General features: G+C 44.9%; 1 protein-coding gene across 1 annotated transcript in view; it reads right to left on the bottom strand.

The window, feature by feature from the left end:
• GAA (alpha glucosidase) overlaps nt 1-12,811 on the bottom strand; it is a 752,056-nt gene that overhangs the window by 581,714 nt on the left and 157,531 nt on the right. The window contains exon 4 of the mRNA XM_069655240.1: nt 1,788-1,953. Within this exon, the coding sequence (XP_069511341.1) occupies nt 1,788-1,953 (166 nt within the window). The remainder of the gene's footprint in view (nt 1-1,787; nt 1,954-12,811) is intronic.

Genomic DNA, 12,811 nt, shown 5'->3' with positions numbered 1-12,811 from the left:
AGGCAGTCTAAAGTTGTATGGAAGAAACGTTCAGTGTGTACAAGCAGTTTATTTGTTGAGAAGCAAGTTGCAAATACCAGTTGCGTTTTCATTGTATTATGAATATTTAATATTAATTGAGGGAGAAGCCCAGTCTGTGGAGGGAGTAGCAGGGGATCCAGAGATGTTCTTGGTCCTGTTCGGGTGAACATTGCCTGACCAGCCAATCGTCCAGGTAGGGGTAGACGTGAATTTCCACTCTCCTGAGACTTGCTGCCACCACTGCCATTAAATTGAACTCTTGGGGCGGAGGTCAGCTCGAACGGCAGAACTCTAAACTGATAATGAGAACTGCCAATGGCTGTCAGCCGAGATGAAGCCCTCGAGGGACATCGAGACGGCAGTCTTGACATACAGCACCCTCTGCTGAGAGAAATATTTTCCGAAGCAGCTAAAGCTGGAAACGAAGATACAAGTTGAGGAATACATGGGAGGACACAATCCATTTGAACAGATGTTACCAGCGAACCTAGAGAAGAATGGGATGCCGAAACTAAGGCAGAGGCCCACAAAGAATAAACTGCTTGCCGATAGTGGGGAGGAGAGTTATCCTCATTGGAATCAGTGTCATCTTCATAATCACAGTACTTTGCTGTGAAGTAGCTTGACGAAGACCCATACCCCTTGCACAAATTGAGAAAGACACAGATTGAAACCTAATGTCCTGGCAAGAGAGTATCCCAGACAAAATGCGAATCTGGAATTCGCACACATAAGGAACCGTACAAGAGAACTTGGCAGAGGAGCATACCAGGTGCTTTGCGAGTCTGGGACCTATACCAAAGTTGTGCTTTGTTGGAAAGAAAATTCCAATGAATACCCATGCCCTTAGGATTTTAATTGCTTATGATGTGGTAAAAGGCCTAGGGAAGGGAGTCATTCCCCCTGAACTGTGAACATTATCTATTTGGAACTTTTGTTGGAGTTCTACCTTTTGTTCAACTTTAACATTTGCACACTTAAAAAGCCACATACACCTTAGAGTTAGTTTTTAGAATGAGCGGGCAAGGATAGCAATTTGGACACAGGACATTTTGCTTTGGACATCATGACACCTTAGAGCCTTAATTTCTGTTGAGGTAGGGGAATACCTCTTAGATTAGGGGTAGCGAGTCATTATCCAACCCCTTTATTTAATAAAAGTGTATGCCAATACGTACAAGTCCTCTGTGTCCCATTCCTGGTTCCTCACAGTAACCAAAAATCCCAAGTGTAAAAATCAACAGTGATACAAAAGTATCCCCACTGCACTGAATTGTCAGGTGCAGTGTGAAATGTTAAAAAGCACAATTCAAAAGAAACAGTTTCCTAGTACTGATAGTGTGAAGGACTGGACAGTTTCCCCATAGCAACAGGCAAAAGGGAAGTGAAGTTGTAGCCTTTACTTCAAGAAGTCATAACGGTTTAGAAAACAGAGCAAAAAGAATGGGGGTGGTCCATAGAAACTTTGGAGGGAAAGTTGTAAAAAGAGAAATGTCAAACCCACCAACTGCAGCGCTCTGTTACCAAGGAGAGCATGCTGCACTTGAGCTAAATCACAAGCTTTATATGTCGGTCACAAGTGAAGCAACAGCGGTAATTGGTCTTTTCTGGTTTACAGCAACAGCCAAGTCTGCTCTTTTTCACCCTCCTTCCATGTCCTCAAAATACATTCAAGTATAATCTTTATCCTGCACTGAAACATCATTATTCCCGACTTGTAACAAACATCTCTCTCTCTCACCAAAAGGACAAACTGTTTTTCTTACGGTTGGTACAATGTCACGATTCCAAAATGTCACTTTTGTCCAGTTCAGGTCGAGGTTAAGCGAGGTTAGGTGTTCTCCAAGTCCATACACATGTTGGGAGGGAAGGGATGTGGAGATCTGCAGGTACTGATCAGCAAAGAACAAGGGAGCAACTGTGGTGTTCACACTGGAAAATGAAAGAAAAAAAACTTGCATTAGCAGCAGTCTCCTAATGAGAGAACAGTGATCCAAACAGCCACTCTAAAAGTTAACCAGATTGCTTAAAGGGTGCCTACTGTAGTAGCCACTAAATGGAATCTTTGAAGAGCAACAGCAGTCACTAAATGCATTCTGAGGAAACTGATGAAATGGCTTTACTGAATAGAAAAGCAAAGCATCATGTTAAGTGGCAGCAAAAGCTAACGGACCATGAAAGCCTTTTGACAAACCTCCACAACTGCCCCTTTGCCCTTTTAAGGTTAGGCCTTGCATTACTCGTTGCTCAAAAATGATTAAATGATCACTCAACAGTACGGTTCATCTTCTTTCCTTTAGCACGGTTTTCAGGCTTGGAGAAAGACTTTCAGACAACTAGGTTTCGCCTCAAGTACGCCGGACTATCTTTATCAGTCAAGGTTACACTTTCAGTAGGATAGAACAGAGATTCAACATTATTGTGTTAAACCTAAAATATTGAAAAAGTAAATTCTCATGCAATTTGTTAGGCAAAATATATCTCTCCTGTGTAGTTATGCAAAACTAAGAATTATTACTGGGGAGTAACTTTATGAAATAGATTACTTGCAATGTCTTTCACGATGTGACCCTGGCAGATAGTCTCTGGGATAGTCCAGGTTCAACCAGGGCCACTAGGCACTGTGAAGGCATCTTGAAGCAAGACAGACAACAGATTCAACGTTCAAACAAAATAACTTTATGGACTTAAATGTCAGGATGGTTGAAGGCCTAACTTGCCCTATGCTAAGGTGGAATTTCCCTACCTGAACGAAAATAAGGAAAGTCGGAGTCAAAGAGTTCAACTTAAAAGTCTGTGTCCAAAACCTATTCTTGCCCTCACAACTAAAGCTAAACAGTGTGTAGGGATGTCACGAATGAAAGAAATGGTGATCAACAATGTTCTGAGCTTCTTCCCGCTCTTAGCTTCCCTTGAAGCTCCCCCTTCCCCAAGTTCTGTAAAGTTCCACAAAAGTCTCAAGATTAGCTTTTCCCCAATCCAAGACAAAATAGTTCCACACAATCCTTGTGGATCCCTTCCCCAAGTTCAATGTAAAACAATTCACACAAAAAATGGGGTCTTGAGGCTCCATCCTCAAGACAGTATTTGATAGTTTCTCAAATCTCAGGGTTCACTTCCCCAAGATTTCAATGTAGCACTTGCACTGGTTACAACTTTCAATGTTCAACACTAAATAGGTCTGCTTGACCCTCCTGGTTCACTTTACCAGTTCACACACCGTGCTCCTTGGTTTATTTCACAATATCTTTTGGTTTTCATCACGTAGGGCTCACTGATCTAGGCGCAATTGTCAGACCACACTGTCCACCACCGCTCACATTCCGGATGCCGTCATCCACATGCCGGCGGCCCTGCTCCTTTGGCCTGGGTGCGGACAGCGTCCTTTCCTCCTCCTGCCTCGTTCGCAGCTGCTTGCGCTCCCACTCCTGTTGTTGCTTCTCAGCCCAGCTTGTCTTGGGATCCACAGTGTTAGACAGAAACCTGTGCAGTTCCCTCTGGGACCACTGCAAAAGATTTAAGACTACAGGTGTTTGGCAGTAAACCCACTTGGTAGCAGTCTGTACCACCCAGATTTACCTGGTAGCTGTGGCTGAGCAGTCAGACTTCCCTCAAGAAGAGTTAGGCAGTATACAGAGCATACATAATAGGTACAGAGGCACAGTAGCACAAGCAAACACTGACCAGAGCTAGGTGTAAAAGTATATAATTATTTATTTAAAAGACACACTCATAAATTACACTAGCACAGAAAAAGTCAAAACACAGTCACTATTACTTATATGTACATCCCTAGTTATTTGTTGGACAAGTCTAAGTTAACACCACTTATTTCCAAACAGAGGTGAGCGCTTAACGTTAGATGGCACTCCAACAAGTTAGTTAAAAAGGGAGGGAAAAGGCAAAAGAAGTGAAAACAGCAAGGCAAAACACTTTTCCAGAGATTCACAGTGAGCGTAGAAAGGCAGTCTATTGAGGAGCAAGGAAGTTCGGTTGCCAGGCCCACTCTAGGGAAAGCCAGGCAAAAAGATGCCCAAGATCACACAATGTCACAAGTCTTTACAGGTGAGTAGAAAAGGTTTTTCCCAGTTAAGAAAAGTTTAGTTAGGGTGTCCCAGGCTTACCCAGGGTCGAGAGACGAGGGCTAAATCTACCCCGTACAATCGGTGGCAAGGGAAGCCGGGCGGAAGACGGTACCTTTAAAATGCACAGGATCCTCCAGCGGGGGCAGTTGTTCCTGGTAGTGGGTGCAATTCGTGGCGTCGTCCAGGGGAGGAGAATATCTCGTCGTGGAGGAAAGCTGAAGGTGGTTGCACTACCAGGGAAGAAACCAGCTGTGGAGTTTTTCCGGTTAAAAGGATGTTACCCCTCTTTCGCGGTTGAGGTAAAAAGTGGTATCCCGGTTGCCGGGGTGCTTGGCACAGGCAAGGCGGCCACGAGATGCTTCAGGGCGGCGAAAAGAAGGCAGAAACTGGTTGTCCCCACCAGTCAAGGGAAGAAGACTCTCCGGCGGGAGATCTCCTCTGTCGTCGGGAAAAGTGGTGAGACGGTTCCGCAGGGCTCCACCGGTGGTGTCGTCTTGGTAGGTCGGCTCAGCTTCTCCCTCTTCGGCTTCTTAGGTCCTGTGGCGACTTCTGAAGAACCAGTCCCAAAAACCCTGCTTTTATGCAGCAAACCCCCATTCATACAGCCTAGCTGTCACTCAAACATGCTAAGTGGTGAGCGGGGTGGCTCACCACTTGGGCCAATCACACCAGAGTGCGACATGAGTTGGCAAGGCAACTCAGTCCAGGGTGCCTAAACCCCCTCCCACACCCTCTCTGGTACCCAGACAGAATGGCACCACTTTGGAGGGCTTCTGTGCAGAAGCCCGCCAAAAGTGGAACAAAGGCTCGACTCGGGTTCAGGGTTACTGAAGTGAACCTAGACGCCATTTTGGCGGCGAGTTCTGGCAAAAAATCCCAACCGGTGAATTTATATTAAATAAATAAACCGGCGGTATCTTTAACATTGCACCAAAAAGTGGTGCATTAAAATCAATGGGAAATCCCATTGGGAAATATTCCGGTGGAATATTTCTGTGGTATCCACTGCCACCAGCCAGGGGGACGGGACAGTACCCCCTCGGCAACAGACCCCGGGGCAATCTAATTGCCCCTACCAGTACTTCCACAGTATGATGGTTTGTACTGGTTAAGTTCCTAAATTAAGACTAGTAAAGTCAATGGTGACTTTACAGACCCAGGGAGACAGTAGTCAGTCCCAGGGTGTGGAGTCTATGTTTGGGGGTCTCTACGACACCCCTGTGTTACTGCACTGAGGGTGCTGTGTAACACATATTCAAAAACCAATGATAGCCTATGGGGAAAAAATACCCCATAGCCCATAAGCACATAGCAAGTGACAGAAACACTCTCAAGTCATGCCCAAGAGTGAGGGTAAAAGAGTCTCACTCTTGGCAGGAGAAAAAAATAAACCCCAAAAACCCAGCAAAGCTGCTGGGGGACTCACTAGGTTAGGAAATTCAGCCTAAATAGAGAATTCTCCCTAACACACAGGTCCTCCTGGATTTCGGCCGGCGTCCTCGCTTCCTCTCAGGCCCCACCATGGCTGCCTCCTCACGACAGGTCTCCTGCTGGTCTCTGCCACCCATGTCTCCATGTGCTCTGCTGCATAGTCTCCCTTTATACACGTACAGCCCTTTGGCAGGTTGCAGGTGTGGATTTTCAATTGGGCCTGCATGACCATAATTAAAGGACATGCCGGACCTTTAAAAACACTCTACAGGCATCTTCGTCCCAGTACTAGAGTGGTGAAATGAAGTGTTAGTGTTCATCACTCCTAGTTGCCTCTTCCTCGTCCCAGTACTGTCAGAGGTAAAAGATGGGGAAAGAGGGGACAGGTCTTACAATAGCCTTAACGGAACTAAAGATTACATCAGGCATTCTCCGATGCCCACAAGAAACTACACTTTCTCCCTCTCCACCAGTGGATTCATTTCAACGCATCCTACCTGGTATACAAATGCCATGCAGGTATTGCTCCTAGCTTTCTTGGATCACGAAATATGAGATTGCCTCGCAGGTGAACACTGCTGTCCAATAACAAGGACCTATTATTGGACCCACGTTTCAAACTCAAGAGATTAGGAGACCAGAGTTTTAATGCCTGGGGCCCAAGGGTCTGGAATGATTTACCCCATTCTATCCTGCAGCTTCCGTCGACCGACCGCCCAGTTCAGGAAAGCTTTGAAAATATACCTGTGCGATGGAGGAATTTAGGTCACCTTCTCTTCCTCTCCCCCACTTCTCTTTGACCGCCATTCACTGACATGGTTTCCCCATTTGTTTGTTTGAATTGTTTGTGAGCGCTCTGAGGCCTGCGGGCGAGTTGGCGCCTTAGAAAAATTCTTTAGAATAGATAATGGTCAAGGGAGGGTTAGGTTCGTCTTCAATAGGGAAAGGGGATACCATGTCTTGCCTGCAGGCACCCCACTCCCAAGGACCCACCACCCAGGTGATCCTCCCTCATTTCTCCACCCCAGGGTCAGGAGATAAGAGCAATGGCTTTTCCCTGGCCACCTGAGAAGAGGATCCCGGTGGTCTAGGAGTGAATACCCTGAAGTTTCTCACAGCACCTAAAATAACTAAAGGTAGTTCAGATCTTGGGCGTCCCAGCATCAAGTACAGAATAAAAGGCCCGATAGGGTTCCATTTTAACAATAGAAAAACAGTAGGAAATAAACTGCAAACTGAAACCTTAGTTAACTGACTTTACAAACTCACTCAATGGCAGAGAGTCTTGGGACAGCACTCAGGCATTCAGCCTATGGCTAGTGGAGTAGATTTTTCATAGTGGTTAAATAATGCCAATTCATCAGTTCCACATCTACCACAGATTCCATCACTGAACTCACCATCATGAAGAGTCCAGGAACAAATGGCTCTAGTATGTTGATTTCTCAATATGTCTTCCCTATTACAGTCACCCATTTAGGTTTCTCTGCAGTCATCTTTTTTCACACAGCTTAGCCCAGTCACTTCTAATAGTTGGCGTGGCATTGTTATATTAGGTTACATACACTTATATAGCGCACGTACACCAAAGGGCACTGGGTTAAACGCTCATTGCTGTGATCTGCGTTTCATCTGCACTTCGCAGGTTCAAATCCCAGCAAGATCAACTCAGCCTTTTGTCCTTCCGAGTCAATAAGTACCAATTTCGATTGGGTAATAATATTAATGTACGTAAATATGTCCTATGTAAAGCACTTTCGATTAAGCTCTATATAAAAAATGAATGATTATCTTGGCACTTGACACAGCAGAGACAGCCAGAGATATAAAACCTCAAAACCTAAAAACAGGGTTTTCAGACAACTCCTTAAATGAAAGTGATTGACAATAGCCCTAAGAGAGGGTGGCAAAGAATTCCACAATTTGGCTGCAGCAACTGAGAAAGACTGTCCCCCCCTGTCCTAGTTAACTGAAAATGAGGAACAGAGATAAGACGGGTATCCTAAGAGCAAAGCGAGCACCCAGGAATATAGGGAGCAAACTTGTCCTGCATAAATTCAGCAACCTGGCCATAAAATGAACAGTGAACTATGCAGGAGGACTTAAATTCGATCGGTTTCGCGACGGTTGAGAACCGTTCGGGGTAGCAGTCCCAACAAGAGCTGCCAGATTTTGAAGAAGGTGCAGCCAGCGAATGAGGTAGAGAAGTTGAGCCAGGAAGAGAGTTGCAATAGTCGATGCAACTTAAGATGAGAGGCAACGATCAGAGCACAAGGATGCTTAGGATGAAAAGGTAAAACCTTACAGAGAACCTTCAGATGGAAGTGGCCAACCCGACAAATAGCGCTGACCTGGGCCTATGTAGAAAGAGAAAGCAGAAATCTTAAAGCCCAAATCTTTAACAGACACCAGTGTAGGAAAGGAAACCAGAGCAGAAGGCCAAAAAGAAGGAGTGCAGGGAGTGGACGGGGGACCAACCACCGATACCTCAGTTTTGTCTCCATTCAACTTAAGCCAATTGCTGCTCACCCAACAACCCACAGCCGCCAGACACGACCTAAAATGCAACGATGCATCAGGCTGGATGAGATTAAGCCATACAATAATCTGCGTGTCGTTAGCATAGGAAAAACACAGAGGCTGTGGATCAGTCGTACAAGGGGCTGCATGAAGATTTTAAGTAGCATAAGAGACAAGGCAGAGCCCTGGGATAACCCACAGGAGAGAAGGCAAGAGTGGGAACGAAAAGGAGGAAGATAATGAGATGGCCCCCAACAGTCAGGAAGGAGGCGAGCCAAGGCAATACTAGTCAAAAGTCCGGCCAAAAGCGAGGCGATCCATCAGGAGTCAGTGGTTGATCATGAAAAAAGCAGCAGAAAGATGTAATAAAATCGGTGCCCTTTGCCCCACTGGTCAACCAGCTGAGGAAAATCATCCATAACCGAAACCAGGACACTTTCCGTGTCACGACCACAGTGAAATCCCGACTGAAATGGATCAAACATGTTAAAAGGTTTCCAAGAAGGAGAAATCAAAAGGTTCTAGAAGCTTCATAAGAAAGGGAAGAAGTGAAATCAAGTGGAAATTAGCTGGGATAGTAAGGTCAACAGCGGGTTTTAAGGGTGGCGGGAGACTAACAAGTGTCATGCCTGCTGGACATCTCTGGACCGGGAACAACCTCTCCATACAGATTGAGTTACGCCCATAGAACCGCTAGACCGAAATGGAGGTTGTTTGATGCATTGCCAGGAAAACGACATCTGCATTTTTCACGTCGTTAAATTCACGTGACTTAGTTCCGTCACGTGTGTTACGGCAGTACGTACATAAGCAACATGGAAACGTCGCTCGTTGCTTCGGATTAAATCATTTTTGCCGTTTTTGTAGCTGAACTCTGGACCTGCGTCCTCGCATCAACTCTCCACACGCAAACGCTGTCTACAAGCACGGCTGTCCTGGCTGCGTGTACGCTGTCACGTGCAATCCTGCACATGGTTTTCTGAACTACTTTGAACCTTTGGTACCTGTGATAGTTAACAGGTGAACTTCTATTTTTTGTTCTTCGTGGGAAAGGAAGCATTTCATGAACTATTGGAAGGTGATTGTGCACAGTGCTTTGGACGCTAGCCTGTGGTGCACCAACCCAGTATCTAGCGTGAGCCTCGTGCCGTTCGGGATAAGTCTCCCTTACTAATCTTCCCTCCTTTGTCGTTGGTTCAACTCCTGGTTTTCGTCAAGAGACTTTTGGTGGATACTTCAGTTTATGCCACAAGGTCAGTGTTTTGAATTAATGCTAATACTGTGCTATCATAGTGAGTTGAGTTTGGGACAGTTTCTTATGATACTTTATCTATCCTAGGCTGACTTCCGATACAATACCCACGCCCTTTCCAGTGACCCATCTCTCTGCCTGTTTTATCAGTCAGAGAGTTGTATCATTTGGAAGGTCTAATTTGACTTGCCTACAATCAAGTCGTGTGAACAAGGATCCGGAAGAGCCCTACCAATTGTATCCTTTTTGGTTACTGTATCCTTTTCAATTGATAAATTGGTGATTTATGACAGAATCAGAAGCCATGGAGGGTACGGATCCTTTAACTGTTTTGACTTAGTTAATCACCGACTTGAGAAATTAAATGATTACGGCACAGGACATGCTACGGCATTGAATGGATGTTATGCAAGATGCCATGCATGCCACTCCTCAGGAAGCACAGGATCCAGTAGCCACTGCATCTGGATCTGGGACTACAGCACCATCATTATCAAAGGGAACTCTTAAAGTGGTTATGCCAACAGTTTCCCTTGGCTCCCCCGGAACGGTTCACAGGTGATCCTAAAACCGATAGAACTTTTGTTAATCAGTGCCGACTCCATTTCCTTTGCCGGCCTAATTTGTTTCCCGACCCAACTACTAAAGCAGCATTCGTGCTTTCCCATTTGGGGGGGTACAGCTGCTGCTTGGGCTAATCCTTTATTGGAATCAAATAGCCCCTTGTTGTACGATTGCGATGATCTTCTGGCTGCTATGAGTGAAGTCTTTGATATGTGCTACGCTACTCAAGCCACAGATCTGGAGTTGCTGAGTCTACAACAAGGCAGTCAACCTATGTTGGCTTACATCGCCCGATTCAACCAATTAACAGCCGAAACCCAATGGCCCTGAAGACAAGAGGACGGCTGTTTTCTAGAAGGGTCTTTCAGAAGAACTCAAAGATGCCTTGTCCACGGTCCCAGTGGTTCCTACAGGTTTCTCAGAATTTCTTGATTTGATTCTACAAATTGATGATCGAAGAAATGCTCGCAAAGGAGAGAGAAAACCTTTCCTGCATGCACCGGTTCGTTCTGAGACACCGGCAGCTTCTTCGAATGATCCTGAACCAATGCAAATTGGTGCTGTGAGAGGCCGGTTGTCTAGAGCAGAAAGAGAACCGAAGAAAAAACAATTTATGTATGTATGGCGGTTCATCTGAGCATTTACTGGCGGCATGTCCTAAAAAAACCAGTTAAGCCTTCGGGAAACGCCAAAACTCGACAGTAGCAGGAGTCTCTGTGTCGAGTGTTACATCAGACTCATACATTTCCAGCGCACGCACCTATAGCTGTTGAGATGACTTTACGTTTTGATGATCAAGAATTGGTTTCCAAGGCTATGGTTGATTCTGGAGCCACTAATAATTACATCGATATCACATATGCCAAGAAATGTTCTATACCCTTGTAGACAAGAACAAACCTGAAACAGTTAATACTGTGGATGGATTGGTCTTGATTTCCGGTATGGTAACTCAGACGACTGTACCTATTCAGAGGACTTTATTAAATGGTCATTCGGAGGAAATAGTCTTCGATGTCATTGCGGCTCCTCAGTACAAAATATTACTTGGACTTGCTTGGTTGACTCTTCATAATCCCGCCATTGACTGGCGATGGGATTGATCCAATATCCTTCCGTTTTTTGCAATGAACATTGCTTTACCAGTCAGGAGGTGTCAAATAAAATCACATATTTTGGCCTGTATGGAGGGAATTTCCACTATTAGTGTGGTACATCAGAGTGGTACACATATACCAAGTGAATATACAGATTTTGCTGATGTATTTGACAAAGGCCAGGCAGAACAGCTGCCTCCACATAGGCAGTATTGTCCAATTGAACTAATTCCTGGAGCTAAATCCCTACTGGTCGAGTCTATTCTTTAACTCCCAAAGAAGATGTTGTCTTGAAAGAATACATCGATAAAGCTCTCGATATGGGATTTATACGGCCATCTCAATCGCCTGCTGCCTCTCCTTTATTCTTTGTTCCGAAGAAAGAAGGAGATCTAAGGTCCTGCATTGATTACAGGGCTCTTAACGAATCACCATAAAGAATCAGTACCCTTTACCACTGATAAATGTTTTGTTAGATCAATTAGGAACTTCCAGGTACTTCTCTAAATTGGACTTGCGCGGAGCTTACAATCTGGTTCGCATTCGTGAAGGAGATGAATGGAAGACCACTTTTAAGACGCGGTACGGCCTTTATGAATATTTCGTGATGCCTTTTGGTCTTTGTAACGCTCCCGCCACATTTCAGTTCTTCATGAACGATATCTTCAGAGATATGATGGACCAATTTGTGGTGATTTACTTAGATGACATTTTGATAGATTCGTCTTTTCCAGAACATGTTACACGTGTTAGCTGTCTTACAAAGACTCAGAGAGAACAAGCTCTTTGTTAAAGCCGAGAAATGTGTCTTTCATACACAAGAAGTCGAATTTCTGGGTTACGACATTACCAATCAAGCTGTTCGAATGAGTCGTTCCAAAGCGAAGGCCATATTGAATTGGCCCATTCCACACAATGTCAAGTCATTACAGTCATTCCTAGGTTTTGCGAATTTTTAATCGCAGATTTATTCGTTCTTTCTCCAAAACAGTGGCCCCATTGACAGCTTTAACTAGTTCCAAAGTTCCATTCTGTTGGAACCAGAATGCCCAAGCATCTTTTGATATGTTAAAGGAAGCATTTACCACTGCAACTGTACTTCAACATCCTGATCCGGATTGTCTGTTTATCGTTGAAGTAGATGCTTCCAGTGTCGCTACAGGAGATGTACTTTCGCAAGTTTGTGCAGAAACCAAGGAGGAGCATCCAGTTGCTTTCTTCTCACGTAAGCTTACCTCATATGAACAGAACTATACTGTCACTGAGCGGGAATTACTTGCAATCAAGGATGCTTTCCGAGAATGGCGACATCTTCTTGGGGCCAAACATCAGGTGCTGTTGTACTCGGATCATAGAAATCTTCAGGCATTCAAAACTATGAAATGTCTTACAGCTACACAGGCCAGATGGCATGTCTTTTGCTCAATACAATTTCCAGATTACTTATCGCCCTGCCAGACAACATGTCAAGTCGGATGCTTTGTCTCACATCGGTGAAGAGGTGAAGGAAGAACCATCGGTGCAAAATAAGTTGTTGGCAGATCACGTGATATGTAGTTCTGCACAACCTTCCCAAAAAAACGAGTTACAGGAGTGGGTGAAAAAACACCACAATTGATTCAGGGATTGAATCTGGATATAATACAATGGTTTGCCTTTCAAACAAGGAGTACTCTATCTACCAACTGTTACCACTCGGAACAAGGCCCTCAGTTGGGGTCACGATTCCTTGATTGCAGCCCATCCTGGACAGAAGACCCTAGAGTTGCTTAAAAGATGGTGTTGGTGGCCGTCCATAACACAAGATGTTATTATGTTTCAACATGTTCTGTATGCATTCA

Source organism: Ambystoma mexicanum, chromosome 3q, assembly GCF_040938575.1.
Source record: "Ambystoma mexicanum isolate Mex_15411 chromosome 3q, UKY_AmexF1_1, whole genome shotgun sequence".
Classification (NCBI taxonomy): Eukaryota; Metazoa; Chordata; class Amphibia; order Caudata; family Ambystomatidae; genus Ambystoma; species Ambystoma mexicanum.
Note: the sequence above shows the minus strand (reverse complement) of the source record. Positions and strands in the feature narration are given on the sequence as shown.